Consider the following 22,219-nt stretch of genomic DNA (forward strand, 5'->3'; position numbering starts at 1 on the left):
CCGTCAATTGTAAGGCCACCTTAGCATCAAATGGGCAGAGTCTCTTTTGCACAGTAACGAACGCTATTGCAATCATTGAAGTCTCTCTAGAGACTGCGGCCATCTAAAGAATGTACCTACTTCAAGTGTAAACGGTAATCGAACTCAATCAAACAGATTAAAAGTCGCCATTCTTTTTCCATACGCAGGCCGCGCGACTTTGCAAACAACTTGTTTGTTTGTTTCATCTCGTCACATCTTCTGCCAACTGTTTTGAGGTTTTCCTGTTTTGGACTTCTTTGTTTTGCCACGGCAGTGTTATATTAAACACGCAAACGGTGCAGAAATGCGTCTGCTGATGAGAGCGAAAATAATATAACCTTTGCCGTTTGATAAAGCGAGGCTTTTCTGCAACAGAGTAACGAGAACTAGCAACAAGTCATGGCTATCTCTCCGCTGTCTACCTCGCATTTTCCTCTCCTCGTTTTAGTAGACAACTACACAGTTATGATTTTTTGAAGCTATATATAAAAAATTTAATGACTTACAATAAGAAACAATAGTATAAATAAAATGAATTCAAACCGAATTAAAAATAACCGTCTGTGTTTATTTGTTTAGTTTCTTTGTTTGGAGGTTTATTAATTAATGAAATTAAAATTGTTGGTCTCAGTATGTGAAGGCGACGAGAACAAAACGAGGAAAAGCCTTTTTCTCAGCCAAGCGTGCTTTGGCTTCCAAATGCGCACGCAATTCTGTTTGTCGTTTTCGTGCGACCTTTATCTGGTCATGCGCGTGAATTCATTAACCTTACGCACTCCCGCGACACAATATAATACTAATCAAACACCGATTTCCAATGTTTGTGCATGTACTTGTTGAGCAAAAACACAACAAAGTCGCGGATTTTGCCCCACAAGTAGATAATATGTTTCTGAGCTGCAAGCAGATTTTATTCAAGCTATTTTTTGTAGTTAAAAAACAAACAGATTTTCAAAGCTTTCATCTCAATTATTTTTATAATTACGTGCTAGTTGATAAACGAGGTTAGTTTTGCCAAGAAGAAAAAAGTATAAACAAAATAAAATTTTTATTACAAAGCAGAAAATGAACTATACGAGTTTACTTTTAATAGCCTACACGACCAAGGAATCGTTCATTATGACGCATCGAGCTATTTAATATTAATTTTAAGCCACTTTGATTGTATTATTCCACAAATCAGATCGCTAGAATCACGTTTCTATAATAAAGAGCCATTTATATAATGATTTCCCGGTCAAGTTGCCAGGTGACTGCATTCGACTCCACTTTGCATGCTGGTCATCGGTTATTATTTATACGTTGTTACGCGTATTTTGAGCTTGGCCGACTGCAAAGAGACTGGCATAATCGATCGATCAGTTACCGGAGAGCTACCTAATTTACGTCCAGTGTTTCCGCTTTAATAACTGTATTGTTCTCGCAAGTAAACCATTGAGGTGAGTAGCAGTGCTTTTCAGCTGCACGACATAGCGACCAATGCGCACATTTGAATTTCAGTCCAGCCGCTTAACTCCTTTTGGCTTGACAACGGACCAACATTTTTACATTTATTGCAACAGTAAAATCTAAAATTAGCGATGGCTGATTTGATTTTGAGTGGAGGGGTGAATTTAAACTAAACGTTTTGCCGAAATTATCGAAAGTTTTAACTTAAGAAATATAATTAATTCTGCTAAGGCGGGACATAGCATATATCGAAAGAAATAAAGGTCTAACTCTGCGCGAAAATGAAAACCAGGACGAAAATTTCCTGCGGGTGTATTTCTTTCAATTACTCTTCTCTTTCACAGGAAGATACTCTGTAGAGGGACGTCAAACTTTAAGAAAATTCATTACAATTTACCGTGAAAGTTTTTCAAATTAAATTTCTCTTTAATCATATGCAAAAATTTCCACCCGAAAATATGTATGTTGCGGAAGAAAACTTTGGTCCATAAAAATGATTTCTTGTTCAACGGTTCCGGTTATTAAAAATCCTTTCCTCAATTTCAAGACCACGCGAGCGGACAATTACAATTAAAGTGCCAAAATATCTGTCTTTGTCACCGCAGCCCAAATGATACGGAATGCACAGTTGGAATATAAGTGCTTCCTTTGCTAAAAAAATAATTGCTTTAATTGCGAGCGACGGAGTAGCATTCCTTCCTATTTTTTCTTTCGAGAAGCTTCGCAATTTAAGAGCAGCTTGCAATTGTACATTTCCAAATAATTTTACGACGCGGGATTTCAAATGTGCTTCACCAATGCGTAGATTCCTGATTTACAAGCGCTTTAATTTTAACAACTTTCATGCTCAAACACTCAGAGACCTCGTGAATGGCCACAACTTCATTAAAAATCACACAGGAAGTTTCCATTTCACTCGTTTTGAAGCGCGCCTTCAGAAACAGGTTTGGAGGTTGGCATAGATTTTGTGTAGATTGTGATAAAAGTGCTTTTAAGATGAACTGCAAATGCTTTTTTCGTCACATGAACGTGTCACTCCGATTCCCTTATTCAGACAGATGGGAAACGGTGCTTTTCGCCGCGTCCAATAATCACGGCGAGACGAATTTACCCAATATCCCGGCGTAAAAAAGCAAAGTCAAGGGCGAGATTCTGTGGGGAATTCCCTCTCGCGTTAAATAAATGCACATGTGAGCCCACATTCTTGCTTGACCGCTTCCGAAAACGCCATGAGAAAATAAAGCAAGCACTGGATATATATATGAGTCAGTTTTTTTGTATCTCCATCAGCAAGTTTCTTCAGGCTATTATCAGAGTGTATACGAAGGAGATTTTTCCAAATGCCATAAAATTGAAGATCCACAGGTAGATATTATGGGCAAGTTCCATTGTTTCACTTTATTTTCCTGCTATACCCAAACAGAGACAGTTATGTTATAAAAATATGATACATCATGGAAGAAGCAGAGACCTAATAATGTAATTAATGATCCATGGTATTGCGTCAGAAAGGAGTGAGATTGAAGTTATCGTGCTCAAATTAAAAAGGAGGAAAGCTTACCCGAGCCGGCCTTCGTGCAGATCAAGAGAAAAATCCAACGAGGAAAATTATTGGGTTGTTATGAAATCGACATTTCTATACGAGTGGGAAAGTCGAGGTACATTTCGCTGATTCATACGCCTAAATTTAATGATGTCAAATGTCCGGGTTATTTCACAAGGGATGCCTTCCACTCTTCTCAGAAAAGATGATGGGTTTGCTCGACCAAACCGAAGGGACGAACCTGTCCCTATCGAAATATTATTTATAGCACATTTCTGGAAATTAACTGTAACTTAAATCCTCATATGTAATAATATTGCTGAGTGCAAAACCCGTTTGCGAATAATTTCAGCGAGCGCGGCCTATATATTCCGAGAAAGAGTTGAGGAAAAATCTTACAAGAAAAATAAATTACTTCACTGCTTCTGAAACTAATTAATATAATAATTCATTATGCTGAGAATGAAGGTTTTTCAATTTGTACAAAGAAGAATTGCCAAGATCACGACATGATAATCTTGAATCATGAGTCATGAGACGTGGCAATTAGCCACGGTCTAATGTAAATAACCCCAGAATTTTGAGAGTATATCTTCCGTGTTTGGCGCATGAAACTCTTCAAAGAAAAATAAAAAAAAAACATTATAAGGACTTTGTGTGTAAAATACTGAACGATCGTCGTTCTTGTTTGTGAATCACTTAAAGTTGTCTCCTGATGCGTGTTTAAATGGATCCGATTTTGCATAAATATTTGCTTAATAGGAAGCACTATACTCAGCGTCGCTCATACAGGAATAAATGCGGGTATTTTCTGGCTAAAAACGCTTTCAATTACATCTAGTGAAAATTTAGCTGGGAGATATGATAAAATTAAAATTTTTTACTCTTGTTAATTTAAAACTTGCTATTCATTCGTGACTTGGAATAAGGAAACACTACAAAATTGCAAAATTTCTATATATTTTGCTCTCCTTCGGCTGAAACTGTGGTACTTGTGCTGCTTTCAATTTGAGATACTTTTCAAACACTTATTGCAGTCGTAGCATTTTATTGCTTTCTATCGCCATGAGTCTGGACAGACTGAAACAAAAGCAGCCAATTACAAGAGAATGGTCTCATTGTGTGCTGTAAAAACGAGAACGCCCACCTTTCCTTACCCTTTTACCCGCGAAGATACTAAACGATATTGCAGTATTTTAGCTTATGACATCATTTAAGGAGTTATATTTCATTTCACCCTTTTTCATACTTGGCAAACCTTTTTCGATTCAAGGCCGATTCTCTTAAATAATACGTGTGTCTTTTATTTTTTAGCAATCGAGGGCTTTTGCGAAAGCTGTTTTTCTCGCCATCAGCTGCGGCTTTATTGTGCAAATATCAGGCAAAAAATTTCACTGAGAGCAAATGCGCAGCAATGAGAGGAGCCTCTCTAACAAACTGCCATCTTGTCCAAGCAATGATGAAATCGCGAAAGAAGCCGGAACAAAGGTGCTTTGCTTTTTACGTGCACACTGCACATATGAGCACCAAGTTTAGCGGTCAATTGCGGATTTTTTATGCGAAACCGCGACTTTGTTTGCATAATAACTCTATCTACTTTCGATAGAAGAGCTGTGATGCAAACCATCCAGAAGGAAAACTAGAAAATAACTGTGCAAGAACAACAGGTGCCATGCAAAGAAAATTAAATTCCCTTGATTCTCATGATCATTGGCAGAAAACCTGTTTTGCAAAGTGCAGAAACAGCGCAGAAAAAATTATAATTAGCCAGCTGGCTTATTAAATTTAAGATGTCATTTTAGCATATTTACAATATTTGAACTCTGCCTCGAAACAATCATTTTTTCGCAATGGGAAAGAACCGTCGTGCCAATTTCACGGGGAAAAAGCAAAAACGTAAATGCTGATGAATTAAATTTGAATAAACATTCTTGAAAATATTACGTAACTAATTTTGCAATTTTTTTATGGATTTTGGGCCAATTCCTTGACCAAGCCTTCTTTCCCGGAATCCTGCGTTAAAGAATTGGAATGTTTTAATTGTTGTCACGAACTGAGTGCACACAAACATGAACCGCTTGCAAAACGAAGTATCAGACGATTTTCTTGAGAGTGAGAGGCGTAATGCGGAGAGAAAAAAGTCCAGGGAACTCGAGCATTTTATTCTACATAAGCTGCTGACTGACTATAGCATAAATAATACGCAATTGGTGCTCTTAAAATATGGGTCGTCGTTTGTGGCTTTGCTGACGCGTGGAAAGATCTCACTCACGGCTCCGACGAGAGCAGATGTAACTTTTGCCATTTTTGATCTGGTTGCGGTCGAATGAACTCGGCCTGTCACAAATCAGAGTCATGCATCAAGCAAATAAGGAGAATTGTGCATATGGGCGTTGCTCTGGTGCAATGCTTTTCGACTGGCAATTTGTATTCGATAATGCAATTTACTGGACAATAGTCAGTATCAGAGATTCAGTTAATTAAATTTTTACCTTGATATCATTAATGCATTTTTTACTTCAAAAATATTCACAATGCAGAGCATTTAGATATATATTTGTTTAATTTTGTATACTTATATAAGGGTTTCTACTCATGCAGTTTTCTGAAAATTTACTTAGAAAAATAAATATTAAATGTATCATTTAAATTTACATAAAAAAGCACTCAAATTATTGTAGATATTTTATTTTAATTATAAATCATTACACATATTATACTATAACTATATTTGACTAAGTTTTTTTTAAATTTACTCATAAATAAGAGATTACTAGAATGTTAATACCAGATTTTATTTAGTATGCCTTTAAGCTCTTGGGCTCACCCGCAGACTATTAATATTGCAGGGTCAAGGGACCCACAACTAAACTAGTAATTCGTGTCTTATTCATCAAATGATTCACGATTTTGACTTCATTTCGAATTATTTGGCTGCATCGAAATCAAAATTCAACAGCTGCAGCACAGATAGGACGCAGTGCAAAAATCGAAAGTTGGAAAAGATCAAAATTCAATTGCATATACAAACGTCCCAACAATGGCTAACTCTCGACCGGGGCGCGCTGCCTGACGCATTGTTGCAGTCATGAATATGGATCTGCAGCAGGAAGCTTGCCATTTGCGAGAAAAAGCACCGTGTGTGTGCTGGAAATAAAAAGGCGAATAAATGAATTCACCGTGTCGGCGCACGTCATGACTGCGAGGAATAACCTTGGTTCGAATCCCGCAGCGTGCAATAATAAATATATACACTCTCGGCCAATTTCAGCCACTTTATTGTGTGTTTATTTCGCGGCGCCCCCGGCGACCCGCGTCCACTCAGCTCTGCAAAAATCGCAAACAATAATAAAAAGGAGAGCGACCCGAGTGACTCTCGTAATTATTAAATTGCCGCTGCCGCTGTGATCAGGAAATTATTGCGTCGAGCTGACCGTTCGGATGAGATTTTTCTCCTCTTCGCAGAAAGAAATTTTTAAATCCTCCCCCAGCTGCGAGCGCAGTTACGCTAGTGTATTTCCTTCCTGGTGGAAATTGGACCATTTTTTAAATTGCGATCTAAATTAGTTTCTTGATATTCCATGGGAAGGTTAGGGAATAAATAAATAATATCGCATCAAGCGTTACAGGTTACAGCCTTCAACTGTCACCTCGCAGCGCACATTGTTCAAAACCCAATTAGAATACTTGAACATGGAGTTGATCTAGGTTGACCAATCAGCGTGCACTTGACGAGCATTGTTTAAATAATAATTTCTTTTAAGGATACATGTATACTCATTTTCATTTTTGCGACAAAATTTCAACAAATTAGCAGGAATTTTAATTATTTATGCCATAAATTATTCATATTTTACTATTTAACTCAGATCGCAGCCATTGCTGTGCGGCAGATCAGTTTGCTTTCAGTTGATTAAAGACAGGAGGAATTATAAACAAAGTCTAAGTTACGTAATTTAGAAAGTACGAAAAATTGAGTAGAAAAATGTAAATATGAATTTACTCAGTCCAAGTATTATATTTCTCAGCTGAACATTCAATAAGGAACCCAGGCAAATAAATCGCTTCCAAAGCGTCTATAATACTCCTCGAATGTGGGTGCTGAATTGTACCGCGCCCTAGCAACTGAGCTTCTCTTGCCCGAGACGAACAAAAATTTTATTATTGTCATCAGCCCAAGGCTAAGCATGTCGATGGGAGCGAAAAAACGACAATAATCATCAGCAGCACACTTGCTGCCGTAATTACATTATACTATTCGTGGCTCCGCGAGATGAAATTGCATGTTCTTTGCAGACTCGCGCTCATTTGCCAGGAGTGAAATACAAAACTGAAAAATATGTGTATATAATACACACACACACACACACACACACACGGTGGAGAGCTATATAACTCGCTTGCTGGCTACCTTGCAATCAGCTGGCGGACTGGAATTTCTTCCAACTTTCATCTCCCACCTGAGCTCGAAGCCAGGTCTGCAGATGAAATAAAACGGAACTGAATTTTCGTACGATTTCTTCAATTATCAATCGATCGATCACTGAAAATATTCCAGCTCCACGCGGATGAAAGTTTTTCAGGCGCGGACAGCTCGGCGCAGACAGAGTTCCACTCGTGACACAGTAACCTTTCTGGCCAAAGTCGAAGCCACGCCGCGTTTTCTGGCGGCATTCCTCGCGCAAAATAAAAAAAAAGACATAAACGAGACATTAACCGAACGTACCTGCTGCTGCTGCTGCTGCTGCTATCCGCAAGAGCAGCAGCAGCCGTGATTGTTTATTCTCTCGGCAGCGACGGCGCCGGCCGGGCAGAAAATGATAATAAAATGCATTGTGTATCGAGACGCGGAGAACACAGGGACGGACGGACGGATTGGTCACCGTTATATTAAAATGTCGAGGAGTGAACGCGCAGCTTCTTTCAGCGCCAAACTCGAATTCAATCACAACGCGGCAGACACATATATACACGCGCTCCAGACAACGTTGATCGCACGTGTCTCCTTCCGCGAAGACTTTTATGCAAACGCACAGCTTAGCTTGCCACAGGCGGTGCTGTGAGTGTGTAACACGATGTTTGCCCGACTTCCATAATTTATTTTCGTGTCTAGCTATAGGTGGATTAAACGCAGTAAAACTCATACGTGCCTTTCGCACATTAAACAATACAACTTGCCCAAGGTTAAACACTCGTTTTCCAGAGGGTAGCAGCGCAGGAAAATAGAATACCAGGTCAAGAGAACTTCTGGAGGGGTGTTTGAACTGAGATTTCTCCCGAAAGAGAACAATTAGCCCCGACTTCCTGATGCATTTTTATGCCTTAAGAACAGTTAATCGACTCAAAGTCGCTAGGCCATTCAGGATAGGCAAGTCGGCGTGACGCTAATTGCTTGAAGATGTTCCTTCGGGGTATTTTCAAGTCACAGTTCTGTCAGGTTTCGTGTCAAGAGATCCGAGTCCAGTCCAAAGATGTAAAATGTCACCATGGCCGATTTGGAAATTTCTGACATTGTGCACCGATCTTGGCCAGTGTTTCTTTGCCACTTCATTTTAGCTCGTTGCTGCAGAGCCTAGAATGAGTGAAAAATCAGGTTAAATCGAAGCAATGGAATTTATCGAGTAGAAATAGTAAATTGGGCTGTGACACAATCAGTTGGCTAATGCAAATATACTGTATAATCTGCTTTTTACTATAGTGTTATTTGCGCGTTTTCCTCAGTTTCGTAATTAATTATTTCATAATGATTGGCACTTGGTGGTCGTAAAGAAAGAAATCCATTCAAAGCAGAGCGTGAGAACCGACCAAAGATGAGCAAATAAATATATTATCGCGTCTCGAAGTGAAATATTGCCGGATCAAGTTGCTCCGCAGCGTATGAAGGCCCGATGCCTGAGTGCTTATACCTGTGTGTGCCACTACGCAGCTAGACCGCTCGGCAGCCAGTGGTTTAGATGCTGTATATTCATTTTATTGTTGTGACACACCGTTGCATCGGGTTGCAAATTGATACGTATTTCCTGGAACACAGCGCAAGCAAAACCAGAGATTTGTCGCATTTCAAAACAACGACCGGGAAGGAAGCGGCGCGCCGGCCGCAAAGGTAAACGGCGAAAAGCAAAAAATGCGCTGCGATCAGCTGATCTCGGGCTATTTAGGTCAAAGCTGGCTATTCGAAGGGCGAGGAAAATGGTAATGCGAACCGTCCTCGATTCTCGCGCAAAATTCTCATTAATCCGGGAAAAATTTCGGTAGTCCCATCAGAAGGAAGTCATTCTTTCAAATCAGGAGAAGCGACGTAAAGTCGCGACGCTCGAGGATCTAATTAGCACGCTCGTTAGCTATACGCAGGAAACTCCTCATTCTAAATGATAAATATTGTGAACAAACGGCAGCATGAAAGGCACCTGGCCAATCGGGGATATTGTTGTTTGTTGACGTCACTCACTACGTTAGATCATCGCGGATTTCATTTCGACTTGGCTGAGCGATAAAATTATACCCCATGCCAAAAAACTTTGACCTGTGCAACACCACACTTCGCTTATTTGTGCTTCCCTATGAGTCATTCCTTTGTTTCGCCGCAAACCTAACCTAACGCTAACAATTTTAGGAAAGTGGCAAATCATTACCTTCTTTGTTATATAAAATTACTGTTCATAATTGAACATATTTTTTATAATTGGTTGGATTCTTTTAATTGCTGAATATCTAATTAAAAATTGTGGAAATTACAAAAGTTAGAAACTGGAAACAAGAGAATAGTTAAAAAATTGTAAATTTAGAGCTGATTTATCCATTTTAAATTAAGTTTTGATTCTTCAATATATAATCTTTTGAATATTCAGTTCAAAAGCAAAACCAAGGTATTTCTCCTGAACTTTAAATAAATGCTGAGAAGTGATTTCCATATTAAAAATTATCGCAGCTAGATATATCTGATGACCACATTGTAAAAATTCAACATAAATCGTTAAAATCGAGGGTGCATTTTCGAGTCGATGCCAAAACTATATTTCATAATTAATTTAATTTATTATTTTATGGGGGCAAAATAATGGTCTCATTGTCAGTTGGCAGTTTTCTGAAGAGTAAAGATAAAGAAGTCTAAAAAGTATTTATGTTGTTAAAATTTTTTTAAATATAAGTATCAAAGCAGACATTTGAGAAAGCATCAGTTGAATGTTTTATATTTCAGACGTCAGCAGAGCTATTTGTCAATTTGTCGAACACCCTTGTTACATTTAAACACTCCACTTAACCTCCGTACGACATGTGTTCGCGATTTTCTGGTCTAAATAGCAGAAATACCTACAAGGCACTCCCGAGGTATGCGCCATTGAACGAAAAGTCCAAACAAACGTGTGCATTTTTCTTTGGAAAGCTGACTTCGGCGAGAAACTATATTAATATTGATTGTGCGCTGCAAGTTTTCAGCTCAAATAATCTGTCCTCACGCACAATTGCAACCGCAATGGGGTCACGAGCTGCACTAAAATATAATCTCAAGCAAAATATGAGAGGAAAAGTGATTAAAACCGCTTAAGCATTGAAGACTGGTTAGGTTATTTACTGCTTAATTGATTATTTATTTATTTTTAGATTTGATGTAGCGATAAATTTATTTAATAGAGTTGTTATCGGACTATGGTAATAATATCGTGACTTTCACTCTCCCTTTTAGGACGGTTTGCACTGTTTTGCGATGCAAGTTTCTGACTGTGAAAGCCTACTCTTAATTTATTATAATGGTCAATTCGCATTATTAGAGCGACTCTACGGTGTGGGAAAGCGGCTACGGGAATGAATGGGATCAGGCGATCAAGTGCACTGCAGAGGTGGTGTTGGCTGACAAGAGTTTTCTCGCCCGCCATCAGCTGCTGCTGCGAGCTGTTTTCTTCGCGTTCGCCGGCCAGAATACAAATTCGTCCGAGGACGAATCAACCAAGCAAGCGACTCAGGCGATCTCTTTGCGGGAATATCAATTGCCGCAGCCGTGTTTGTGCGATATTATTTTTATTCTCTTTCACCAGCCTCGCGACGATTAGTGATTCCGAAGGCAGATGAGACGTGCGGAGGCAGAAAAAATCCAACTAACTCGACGCGTCTCACGCCACCGATGTATTGCTAATTGCATTCCAATATGACGAAAGCACTGTTGCGAATCGGGCAAAAATGTGTTGATAAATTAACCGTCAATGGGGCATTTATTGCCAATTCCAGGGCTGAATTGGCCGCCAAGTGTATTCACATTTTCATCTCTGTTAATAATCATGTGAGATTTTATAGGCATTTTAGATCATGAATTGGAATTCCAAGGTCAGAACTTTTTTTGCCTGACTAAATCCGTGATTCTTGTTTTATGGCATCATGTGCTCCCTTGGCAACATGGCTAATTCCTAGAAATATCTTAACAACTTGTAATTTAGAGCACCGCACTAACAAAAGTATTTATTCAGAAATTTGACATCCAAGAAAAAATGGTTTAGACTTCAGTGCCAACCTAATAGTCATAAATGTCCGAGGCTTTAGATGACGAAATATTTAATAAAATCAATACAACAACAAACAAAAATATTAGATGTTATAATCAATTATCTCATGTATTCGACAGGGCAGATTCACTTTTAAATTTTTAGTCCAAATCAGTCGTCAAAATTCGGTTTCAGACGGTTTTATACCACCACTTTTTAAATCATTAAAATATGATTTGTATGGCATGATATGTTGTGATTTACTACTAATTGCAGTTCTAATTGAGTTGATCGCTTAAGCTTCAAGGAAATTACATTGAAAAAAATCACACGCAGCTAGGGAAATTATTGCAAAAGTTTTTCACATGTTAATTTAATACAATTATTGAATATTTAGACAGTTTTTTTCAATAATGTTTGATCAAATAAATTTTGTCTAGGATATCAGATATTTAGAAGGAATTGGTGCTGAATAAAACGTTAGACAGATAAATTTTCCACCTCTGGGATTGTGATATTTGATGAATTTTTGTGCTATTTTTAGCGGACGCAGAAAACATATTACAACAGTATTTTGAAAGAACCACCTGTTTTGGCGTTTTTCTTCTTTCGAAAGTTTCTGACCATTTTGAATTTATTTCATGGCTAACTAAATGGGATATAATAAATTAATAGTTTTTTGGTCATGAAATATGGAAGAAATGTGTAAGAAAGCGCTAGCGTCAAAATTTGAAAGCGTTGATTTGTGCATGGGACGACGGTACAAGGAAATGATCGAACTACAGTACAAATATATTATATTATGCAGAGGTAAAAAATGTCAATGGTAAAAGAAAGTGGCTTAAGAATAAAAACCGCCGCAGGAGATAATCAGTCACAAAGCTTGTTCATGCCAATAATAGATTTGCTTCAGGTGAATTTTGTGAAAACTGTAGCACAAGAAAATAATAAATCCAATTAGCAATTTGTTCATATAAACCCGCTGTCTGGAAGCTGCTTCCAAAGAAGGCAGCGAGACGTATTTTCTCCGCTTGCTCATTGTGGAACTGCTGCGAACGCGTCTGATATCTGCATGCGGACGCTGGAAAAAGAGAGGCAGACCGGCTCTCCTTGGTGTCCGCTGGCCGAGCGCGGGGAGCAACAATTTTTCTGCTTCAATTGGCTTCCTATACGCTAGCAAAAAGTGGCCGCTTAATTTCACACGAGTATGTACCATAATCACGCGTGCGTGCCCTTTTTGCCGAGTCGAACACATGCATTGATTGCTCGTCGACAAGTCGAGATCCGATCGGCTGATAATTCCGTCTGGCCTCCGCATCAGAGAACCCAGCCATTTGCATTTTAACTGTGTTTGCCCTGCCGACGGAAAATTAGGTTCCTGCCGCGGGAGCATTTTTGTCTTTTATAAATATTTCTGGCGCCGACACAGAGTTAGACTCGCGGCCGATTTGGTTCACACTGGTTTTGAACGCGGCTACACACACACGCCTTTTCTTTAAATGTACAACAGCGTTCGTTCGCACAGCGTGCTACATATATGTATGTAAACAGAGTGCCCGACGCACACTGGAGCTGCAGCAGAATTCTTTTGTAAATCATTTCCATTCAGAGAGATGTGGTTCATTGAACCTGCATCGTTTAATTTAATCGGTTTGACGCTAGGACTTGGATGCATAGCCTAGCATATGATTTTTCCTATGGTCATAGATTTCATGATATTAAGTCCTTTCATTCAGTTTTGAGAAATTATAATTAACCGCTTCAAGAGATATCATCAATTGAATTTAAATTTGTTATGATTACTATTTCATAGAGCAACATTAAATCTTTTTTTTCTGGCATTAAATGCTCCTAATACTATACAAAAAGTAAGTCAAAATTTAAATTTATTTTTTAATAAAAAAGTTAAAAATGTATAAATATTAAATAATTTAATAAATTTTGTGTGATATTAACACATTTTTAAAACTTTATTATATTAAAAAATATTGGTTTAAAAACAACTAGAAAATTAGCATAAATATTGTTTTTATTCAAGTTGATTTGACAGGCATGTATGATTTCTACTGAGGCTGTCTGCGCACATCGAGATAGTGACGACAAACAATCACTGTGTAATTATGCAGAAAACAAGCCATCCTGCATCACGCGCGATCTATTTTTATTTAAAACGGACGGATTAAAGCTTACTCGGATCGTTGGCGGTTGTAAATCGGACGAATCATGCAAGAAAAATACTACTTTCACTGCATGCCAGGTAAAATATAGTTGTAATTAGCGTGCGTGCGAGTTAAATAACAACAGCAGCGACCCGTGCGCTGGAAATTATAGTGTCGCTTTATGATGAAAATCGCAGGCGCCGCCTGCAGACGCATTAATTATCAGCCGCCGAGCCTTTTTTACTTTTGCTAAGGAAAAATGACATCTTCTTTTTCTTCATGTCGCTGCAGTCTATTACAAATGTGTATCTCGTATACTTTCTATTTTATCTCTGGAAGCAGAGAAACACCTAATATGTCATCTCACGAGTCTTTGTCTCTGATTGACGCGCGCTGCATTCGGGAAAGGCGCCGTAAAAGGCGTTTATCAGCCAATAAATCATTTCACGACAGAGTCCAATGTCATAAATTTTTAATTCCAGCCGGGATGCCTGGAATTTCAAACCAAAGGTCGAAAACTGGCCTTAAGCTGGTTTTTTCGACCAATGCAATGCACTTTAATGACCCTCAGCGTCCTATTAATTCATTCCCAAGACAGGCATTTGCAGTTAGAAAATAAAATATCCTTAAAAGCAGATTGTGACACGGCCTTCCACACGCATTTTGGCAGGTGCCAATTCCGATTTTCAGGTCAAAAAGGCCTTTCCGCAAACCGATAATCCGGCTAAGCCACCTTGAGTGCGCACACCTGATGTTCTAACTATGGAAATAATAGCCGTAGAGAACCTTCGTTTGCAGGTCGCCGAAAGCATGATTGATTTGGGGTCACCGCGGCTTGGGAGAAAATTAAAATGCAATATTCTATCGTCTTCCTCGAAGAGCAAGGCTGACCTTAGCGCGCGGTGCCAAAATTGATGCCCAAAAGATCAATCGGCGCACGCACTGTAATTTAGGAAATGAACAAAAAGGCGATTGAACTTGACTTTGGCCGCTAAATGGCTGTTGCTGCTCCTGCGTTTGATAACGAAGGTGAAACAATATGTACAATTCGGTCTGGCATACACGGCAACCGCGAGCTCTTGTGCGCAGGCAGAGGAGGAATCGGTGCAACCTTGGCGAAATTGCTCAGGTGATATAATAATATTCACCAAAGGTCAACCTCCTCCGTTCTCGTCTAGGGTATTTGTTTATGTAACTGTTGTGCAACGCGCTGTGCTATTCGAAGCACCAGCCAACGGATTGTGTTCGAGCGCAAGGAAATCGCGGCGACAGACTGACTGACTTATGTGCCGTACCTGCTGCACTTTGTGAGAAAGACAGATCGCTCTGCTGGGCTCACTCGACAAGAATCCGCATACCGCGCGGTGGCTGGCAATTGATTGATCTGCTAATTGAGAGAAACGCTGCCTCTGCGACCGCTTCAAATCGGCTTGTCGAGAACACTTAGCCTACGGCTGATACCGCCAGAGGAGCTGTCAAATGATGAATATTTTAACTTTTTCCCGTTTCGACAAATTTTCCCGTTTGTTCATATTTAAAAGCTGTCATTGTGCTGCAACTGCTAGTAAAAAATTTAAATAATTAAGAAAACGTAGCAGATTTCATTCAAACCTGTTTTTAAAAAGAATAAAATTAGACCAATAGTTGTGCACAATATTTGGGCCTTAATGAAATTCAAATTTAACACAAAGACATGCTTGAATTAGCTGACAAATTTTGTTTAATAGTTTTTTAAGGAATAACTTTAAAATTTGAAGGATATTAAAATTATTTTTTTCACAAGATTAATCAACATTTCTTCAAATGTTTTAATAGTTTGCATGGCATCAGAAAGAAAGGACTTGAAGGACAAGCTTATAAATTATACCACGGTTCGGAATAGTAGCGCTAATTTGAAGAGTAATCATGCTTCCATAAAATTTAGCTTGCAATTTAAATAAATCAAATTCTGAAATGAAGTCAATAGCCTGCAACGTTCATTTTGTTTTCGATTTTCATAATCAAATTATTGTTATAACTTAGATCTGTATAACTAATATGGTGATTTTTGTTTGTGACATCTATTGGTCGAGGAGGGAAAAATCTGTAGGTTTTACAATTGATTAGCTCGGTGCTCAACAATTAATTTGAAACATAACAGATTTTTGCCAATTTTTAATCTTAAATAAGAAGATCGGAAGGATGGAATTATGCAACAATAATTATATAACGGAAGAAAAAGACCGGACATTCAACGCTAAAAATTTTCATTTTTCTTCCATCAACGAATCCTCGAGTGTGACTTCCAATGAAATCATTCTGATTCTGGAAATCGATGTCAAACAATCCAATTTTTCACAAATTGTCTGATGCCTTAAAATTTTAACTTTTCATGATTTTTTGAAGCAGAATAATCGCAGAAAAAAGTGACCCCACTTTCTACCATCCTAGTTCCGGAAAGCTAGGATCGAAATCCGTGAATGAATTCCTCAGATTCTTAGACAGCATCCTGTTCCGATTTCAAACAACATGTTTTCAATTTTGACGGTCAATAATTATACATATTCTTTTCATCGAGCTCACCCTTTCATTGTGGAGAGATATTATTTGTTACGTTGTGATTAATTTACATAAACTGGAAAATGAGACCTATTTTCCATTTGGTGCAGGTCCAAAAGCACTTGTGAAATGCGACTTACTCGCCGCTCTACAGTGCACGTTACAACAAAGTATACACGAACATTTTTTTTATTGATTCTTCATGGCACGCAACTCGTCCCGTGGCTTATTTATTTGAGCGTTGACGGCGAGCGGCGAACGCAAAGATGCAGTTAAAAATTTATTACAGATGCATTCTTCATTTTCTTGGCCGGCGCCACCGCGAGAAAGTTATGAGAGTGTGAGACATTCATTTCTTTCCAGGAGCAGGGAACACACACGAGCGTGGCAGCTGGACGACGGCTCCGGCGCATTTCAGTTCTGCACTCAAATCATGCCACGCCAACTGTCAGAAAGTTGTATCACAACCCAATTTTTGTTTGATTCAAAACAAGTTAACGGATTTAAAATGAAAAGCTATTATAATTTTTAGATAAAAAATATGCTCTGAACATAATTTTCAGGGGATTTTTTAACTCTAAAAAATATTGTAATACTACAGGAGAGATGAATTAGGCTTAATTAAGTAATTTAAACTGAAAAAGCAGATTTTATTTATTACTCACAATCAGTAGACACCTCAGCCGATAATATTCGCAAAATTTTAATCAATCAGTTTGCTATTTTGGTCCTTATCATTTTCACTGAACAAATTAATTATCAGAAGAGCTTGGATGTTTGCTATTTTGTATTTGCAAAAAAGTACGTTGTTATGCACGTAAAGTGCGACGTAAGAAGCAGACATGCTGGCCTTGCGAAATCATAATTGCCATTTTGTATGAAGTGGGCCCATAAAAATAATGAATACGCTTGTTTTCACTGCTGAATTTCCAGAGCAAATTGTTTAATTAGGCGTTAGACAGTTGCCAGAGCGTATACGAATTTAGCAATAAGTATGACACTTGAATTTCCACCCTGAACAAACATGGTGCCTCTCTCTCTCTCATGCACATAGTCCGTCAAACAGTTTGACTGTGGCAAGGCAAGGGCGAATCGCAATGAGTGTAATTAGCACTAACAACAATGGTTAGTACCACGCACGAACACGACTAGCTCTCCCGAATCGGATGTGCCTGCCGCTCATGAAAGTGAGAGTATTGTGGCGCAAGGATAATCCTTTATGTTCTCTCGCGTTGCAATTGACGATAAATAATTATTACCCTCGAGCAAACGAGCCGTTTCGCAATCCGGTTTTCCCATTTTCCGCTCGGTTCGGCGATTTTCACCCGCTCTCACGAAGCTCGGGGCACGTCTGCTCCGATTAGTGTTGGCCTGCGAACGCAGACAGCACACGTGGCCGAGCATACGAAGTGACAAGTGACAGTTTTTAATGATTCCAGTGGTGCGGTGTTGGGTTGCGTCAAAAGGCACGATCGAAAATCAAAGCACCGCTGGCCCATATCCGACCCCACCTGTTCACTTCCGCTTCCACACATGGCCAGCTCAGATGAATGGCCAGCATTGTCCTGTTAATCAAATAGACTCTCTGGCTTAATACACGACAGCATTCCGCGAAGAAAATTAGTTAGTGGCTGGCATGTATTCAAAATGGAACAAATTTTGCCGGAAAAATCAATATTCAAGCAACAAAATCGTTTAATTTTTTTTCAATCTGAGCCAACGTTGATCAAGCTATAGTATAATACTGTCAACAACTCAATTTTTTACCTTTTTCATTTGCCCGATTCAAAACCCCAGCCGACGTGCAAATCCGGCCCCTGGAGATGCCCATGAAATTTTGTTGAAAATCTTAATTGTAAGAAACTAAATTCACTAGATTTTAATTATTTTGAAATTCTCGGAGCTAAAATAATTTTTAAGCTTGCCTGTCCAGATTTAAGATGATAGAGTTTTTAATTTATTTCAAAATAGTCAGTCAAAAAGGAAAATTAAAGATCAGGTTTAAATTACATTGAGATATTTTTAGAATCATCTTTTTTATTTCGCTTTTTTATGATATGGAATGTCGGCTATCATTTGCAAAGTTTTTTTTTTAATAAATAGATGCGATTTTATTAAATTCCCCAAAATATTACTTGAGAATTTAACGAGATTGAAATAAGAAAACTGCTTTTTCTAAGGAATGAATAAATCAGACTGATAACATCTTAAACTTTTTGATTTTGTTCCAAATTACATACGTAGAAGACCGGTAATTTTTAAATTCTGAGTAGTGTTTCTCTGATAGAATTCTTTCATTCCTCTGACGAGAAGTCAGAAATCGTTAACTGTACAATCGTGTGACTCAAGGAATTCGTTAATTAAGTGTTGGTATCACTTTTTGAGTCGGAAGAAAGTTATATGGCAATAAATTCCCGTCTTAATTGAACGGTAGCACGGAGATAAATGTCAAGGTCGGGTCGCGATAAAGGCGGCGTCTGCTGCCGGCCGGTCAGATGATGTATCAATCGCGCAGTGAGCCGACGCCGATTACACTGCGCTGGCGTCGCCGCCGCCGCTACTTTCTAATAACCAGGATGAGAAATGGACCAACCGGGATGACGCCGAGTGACAGCTCGGAAATATCTCTCATCGCTCATAAAACTCTCGGGTCGCGTATCTGCAAACAATATTTTTTATTACATCGCAGGGCAGTGAATGGTAAATCATATTTGCATCAGGAAATAAATATAACTAAGTTATTTCATTTTCTATATTTAAGCAGCTCAAATTTGGATTGTGGATTAAATTCCTGATTCTGTCCGCAACAATATTAAACTTTAGCTTGGCGCATTGAATTAAAATAGTCTATATTCGTATTATAAATTAATTTAATATTGATGTTTAGGAAGATAACATATGATTACAATATTTGATGAAACTTCGCTTGATTAATCATATTGATTCAGATGTGAACCCTTCAAGTTAATTATATTTAAATGTTAGGTAAAATTTGGTAGAATATGTCAGCAAAAATGGTTAAAGTAGAAATAAAAATTAAAATATTCAGTTGATGATAAAAATATTTGTAATATGTAAATTTAAATTTATGTGTGAAACTAAATACTTTTTATTTTGTGTTTTTTTATTTCACCGAATTGTTAATGACTATAGTTTTTACATTTATTGCTTTCTAACTTAAACATGCTTAAAACTTTAACTAAAGAGACTGACACTTTATTTTAAGAATTAAAACTGAACGTTCATCTTTCACTGCCCTTTCCGCACTTGCAATAAATGTATTATGCGTTCTTCATGGGCACCATACCAGGAGCTAGGCTTTCGAGGAAAGTAAAAATGAATAATTCGCGACGCAAGTCATGGCGAGATTGACAGATTTCAGCCTCATTACACCTTTTACCGCTTGTGAGCCTGCAAATAGCGGAGCTTGTTGCGTGGACCGATAAGCAAACACACAAGATGACTGTGTTGCTGCTTGTACGTAATTATGAATAATAATGCTTTCGAAGCAGGGGGAAATTTCAACGCCTTTCGTGCTGAACAAACACTGAGAGGCTCGAATGTCGCAACTCGTCTTAAAATAATCAGTTGATCGCCAAGATTGGGATCGGTGTGGAAACTGGAACAGTCTGGCGAAAATTTGCATAAATCGAGAATTAATCACATGTAAATTTAGGCCAAAAGGTTGCTTAAAGTAAATTTCTGTTTTCTTTTGTTCGCAGATGGAAAGGCAGTGTGTACAAACTCATCTACAGAGAGCTGTTCTTCTACCTTAGCATATACTACACAATTAATCTCGTCTACAGACACGTTCTCAATCCTGAACAAAAAGAGTGAGTAATGAAATACTTGATTTACAAAAAGATCAACTATTTTTGGCAATAATTTTGCGACATCATATATCATACTTACCTTAATGCCTATTACAAGAACGACTGGTATTTAAATCAATATTTCAGACAAATGTTATATTATAGTTTATGTGTTACGACTCAGAGACTCTCAGTCCATAATTAATTAAAATTTAATTGATGTCAGTAAAAAAATCCGATTTATACCTATAATTATTCAAATTTTGCTTCAAAGTTTTTGAAGTAGATTTTTATGCTAAGTTCGTTTATCAATAAATTTTAACGCAGTAAGCAAACAGCTTTAGCTAATGAAAACTCCAGCTGAGAGGGCTGCCCCTTTTAACGAGCCTTTATAAATCTCAGCTCGTGCAGAGTTGCAAGCTTTCACACATTAGAAAAGATATTCGCCCGTGCAAGTTCCATAGTCCTATTTCATCTTGGTTGGCAGCAACCTTCACGGTTCCAATCGTTGCTCGGCGCACGCTTTTTGTCCCTATTCATCTTTTTGCATGCAAAAAATCTCCATCTGGGGGCAAAGCCCTCGCGTTGCACCGACGCCACGACAGTGTGACGCTCCAACAGATCTGATAAATTCGCTCTGTGGTTTTCGCAGGACTTTCAAGAGGGTGCGAAAGTACGTCGGGGAGCAGACGGAGAGCATCCCGATGTCGTTTGTGCTTGGCTTCTACGTCACTTTGATAGTCAAACGATGGTGGGAGCAATACAGACTGCTGCCCTGGCCGGACTCGATGGCTCTCTTCGTCAGCGCCGCCATCCCAGGACATGTAAGAACGGAAATTGGAAAATTGCTAACTCATTAAACGAGTTTCATTGCGTCACAGTGTCGTAAGCAAACGCTTCTCACTGCGCAGCAGACAGAAATTCCTTGCTGACAGACGAATTTATTATGAAAATAAGCTCCAATTAATGATCCATCAACTCCTCTAACTGTTTATTTTATTAATGATAAAATCGACGTGTTAAATAATATGCTCGAGAGAGAAGCAATCAAACACGCATTTTAATTATTTTTTTTCTCTGCAGGAACGACGCAATTTTTATTTCACATTGTTAAAGATTTAGTGAAATAATTAATGATGGCTGAATATTTTGTCCGTTTACAGGAGGAGCGGGGCCGACTAATGCGCCGAAACATCGTGCGGTACTCAATGCTCAGCTATGTGATCACCCTGCAGCACGTCAGTCTCAGGGTCAAGAGGCGCTTCCCCACGTGGCAACACATGGTCGACGCAGGTCAGCCCAAAATTTTCCAATTACTCCTAAATTTAGGCGGCAATTCGCAAGTGATGTGAAGATATTATGTCCGATGACCTTTCTCTGGGTGCTTTTCGCGGAAATGTAAAACTATTTTGATAAGGTCGCCATTTACCCTGGGAATTAATTGCTAAAAGAAGGTCGATTGAACGATGGACGCTAGCCTTCTGTTCAAATGCCAAAATGCGAGGGTTATATTAACTAAATATTTAAATTTTTATTTGTTAAAAAAAATTACGGAGACTTACTAGAAATTATAATTTTACTGTCTGAAAACCGAAGCCATGTAAGACAGTTTGTTAATTTGTTTTCATGCGCTACTCTTTAATCATCGCCATTAAGTGATCGATCAATTAAAATTCAGCCTCGACAGGCGCGTAAATAATAATTATACCATAACTTACGTGATGAAATTAACTCTTAGTGTGAGATCCAGCTCAAAGAACGAGATCAACCGTCAACTCGTGTTTATTTTTGTTGCTGTTTTTATGAGGGCCATGCACACTGACTGCGCTGACCTTTCTCAATTTCCCTCGCCGACGCCCGTCCACGCTGCGATCGTTGACAGGTCGATTTTATTCAGCAGAGAAGCGATAATTATACATTCTGCTCTCGGCCGTCGCGTGTGAAATTCGATTATTAACGAGTCGATTGCGTCATGAAAACAATTTAATTGCAGCTGTATTTAAAAGCAAATGGCGTAGGATATGGAAACTATATGGTAATAGATCAGTTGATGTAAAGACTATTCTAGGATAAATTAAAATTAATTTGTAATTGTGCAAGAAATGAATTTTGCTGTAGATAAATATTTCAATGTGAGAGAAGGATTTTCACTCTCACGCAGGTTTTCACTGAATCGCACAAATTACAGGACATCGCACACACATATATCTCTGCCGAACTTGG

General features: G+C 38.5%; 1 protein-coding gene across 1 annotated transcript in view; it reads left to right on the plus strand.

The window, feature by feature from the left end:
• The window catches only part of Best2 (bestrophin 2), a 36,955-nt gene that overhangs the window by 806 nt on the left and 13,930 nt on the right, over window positions 1-22,219 (plus strand). The window contains exons 2-4 of the mRNA XM_065493787.1: window positions 19,907-20,017; window positions 20,649-20,820; window positions 21,160-21,289. Of these exons, the coding sequence (XP_065349859.1) occupies window positions 19,907-20,017; window positions 20,649-20,820; window positions 21,160-21,289 (413 nt within the window). The remainder of the gene's footprint in view (window positions 1-19,906; window positions 20,018-20,648; window positions 20,821-21,159; window positions 21,290-22,219) is intronic.

This window comes from Cloeon dipterum, chromosome X, assembly GCF_949628265.1.
Source record: "Cloeon dipterum chromosome X, ieCloDipt1.1, whole genome shotgun sequence".
Classification (NCBI taxonomy): Eukaryota; Metazoa; Arthropoda; class Insecta; order Ephemeroptera; family Baetidae; genus Cloeon; species Cloeon dipterum.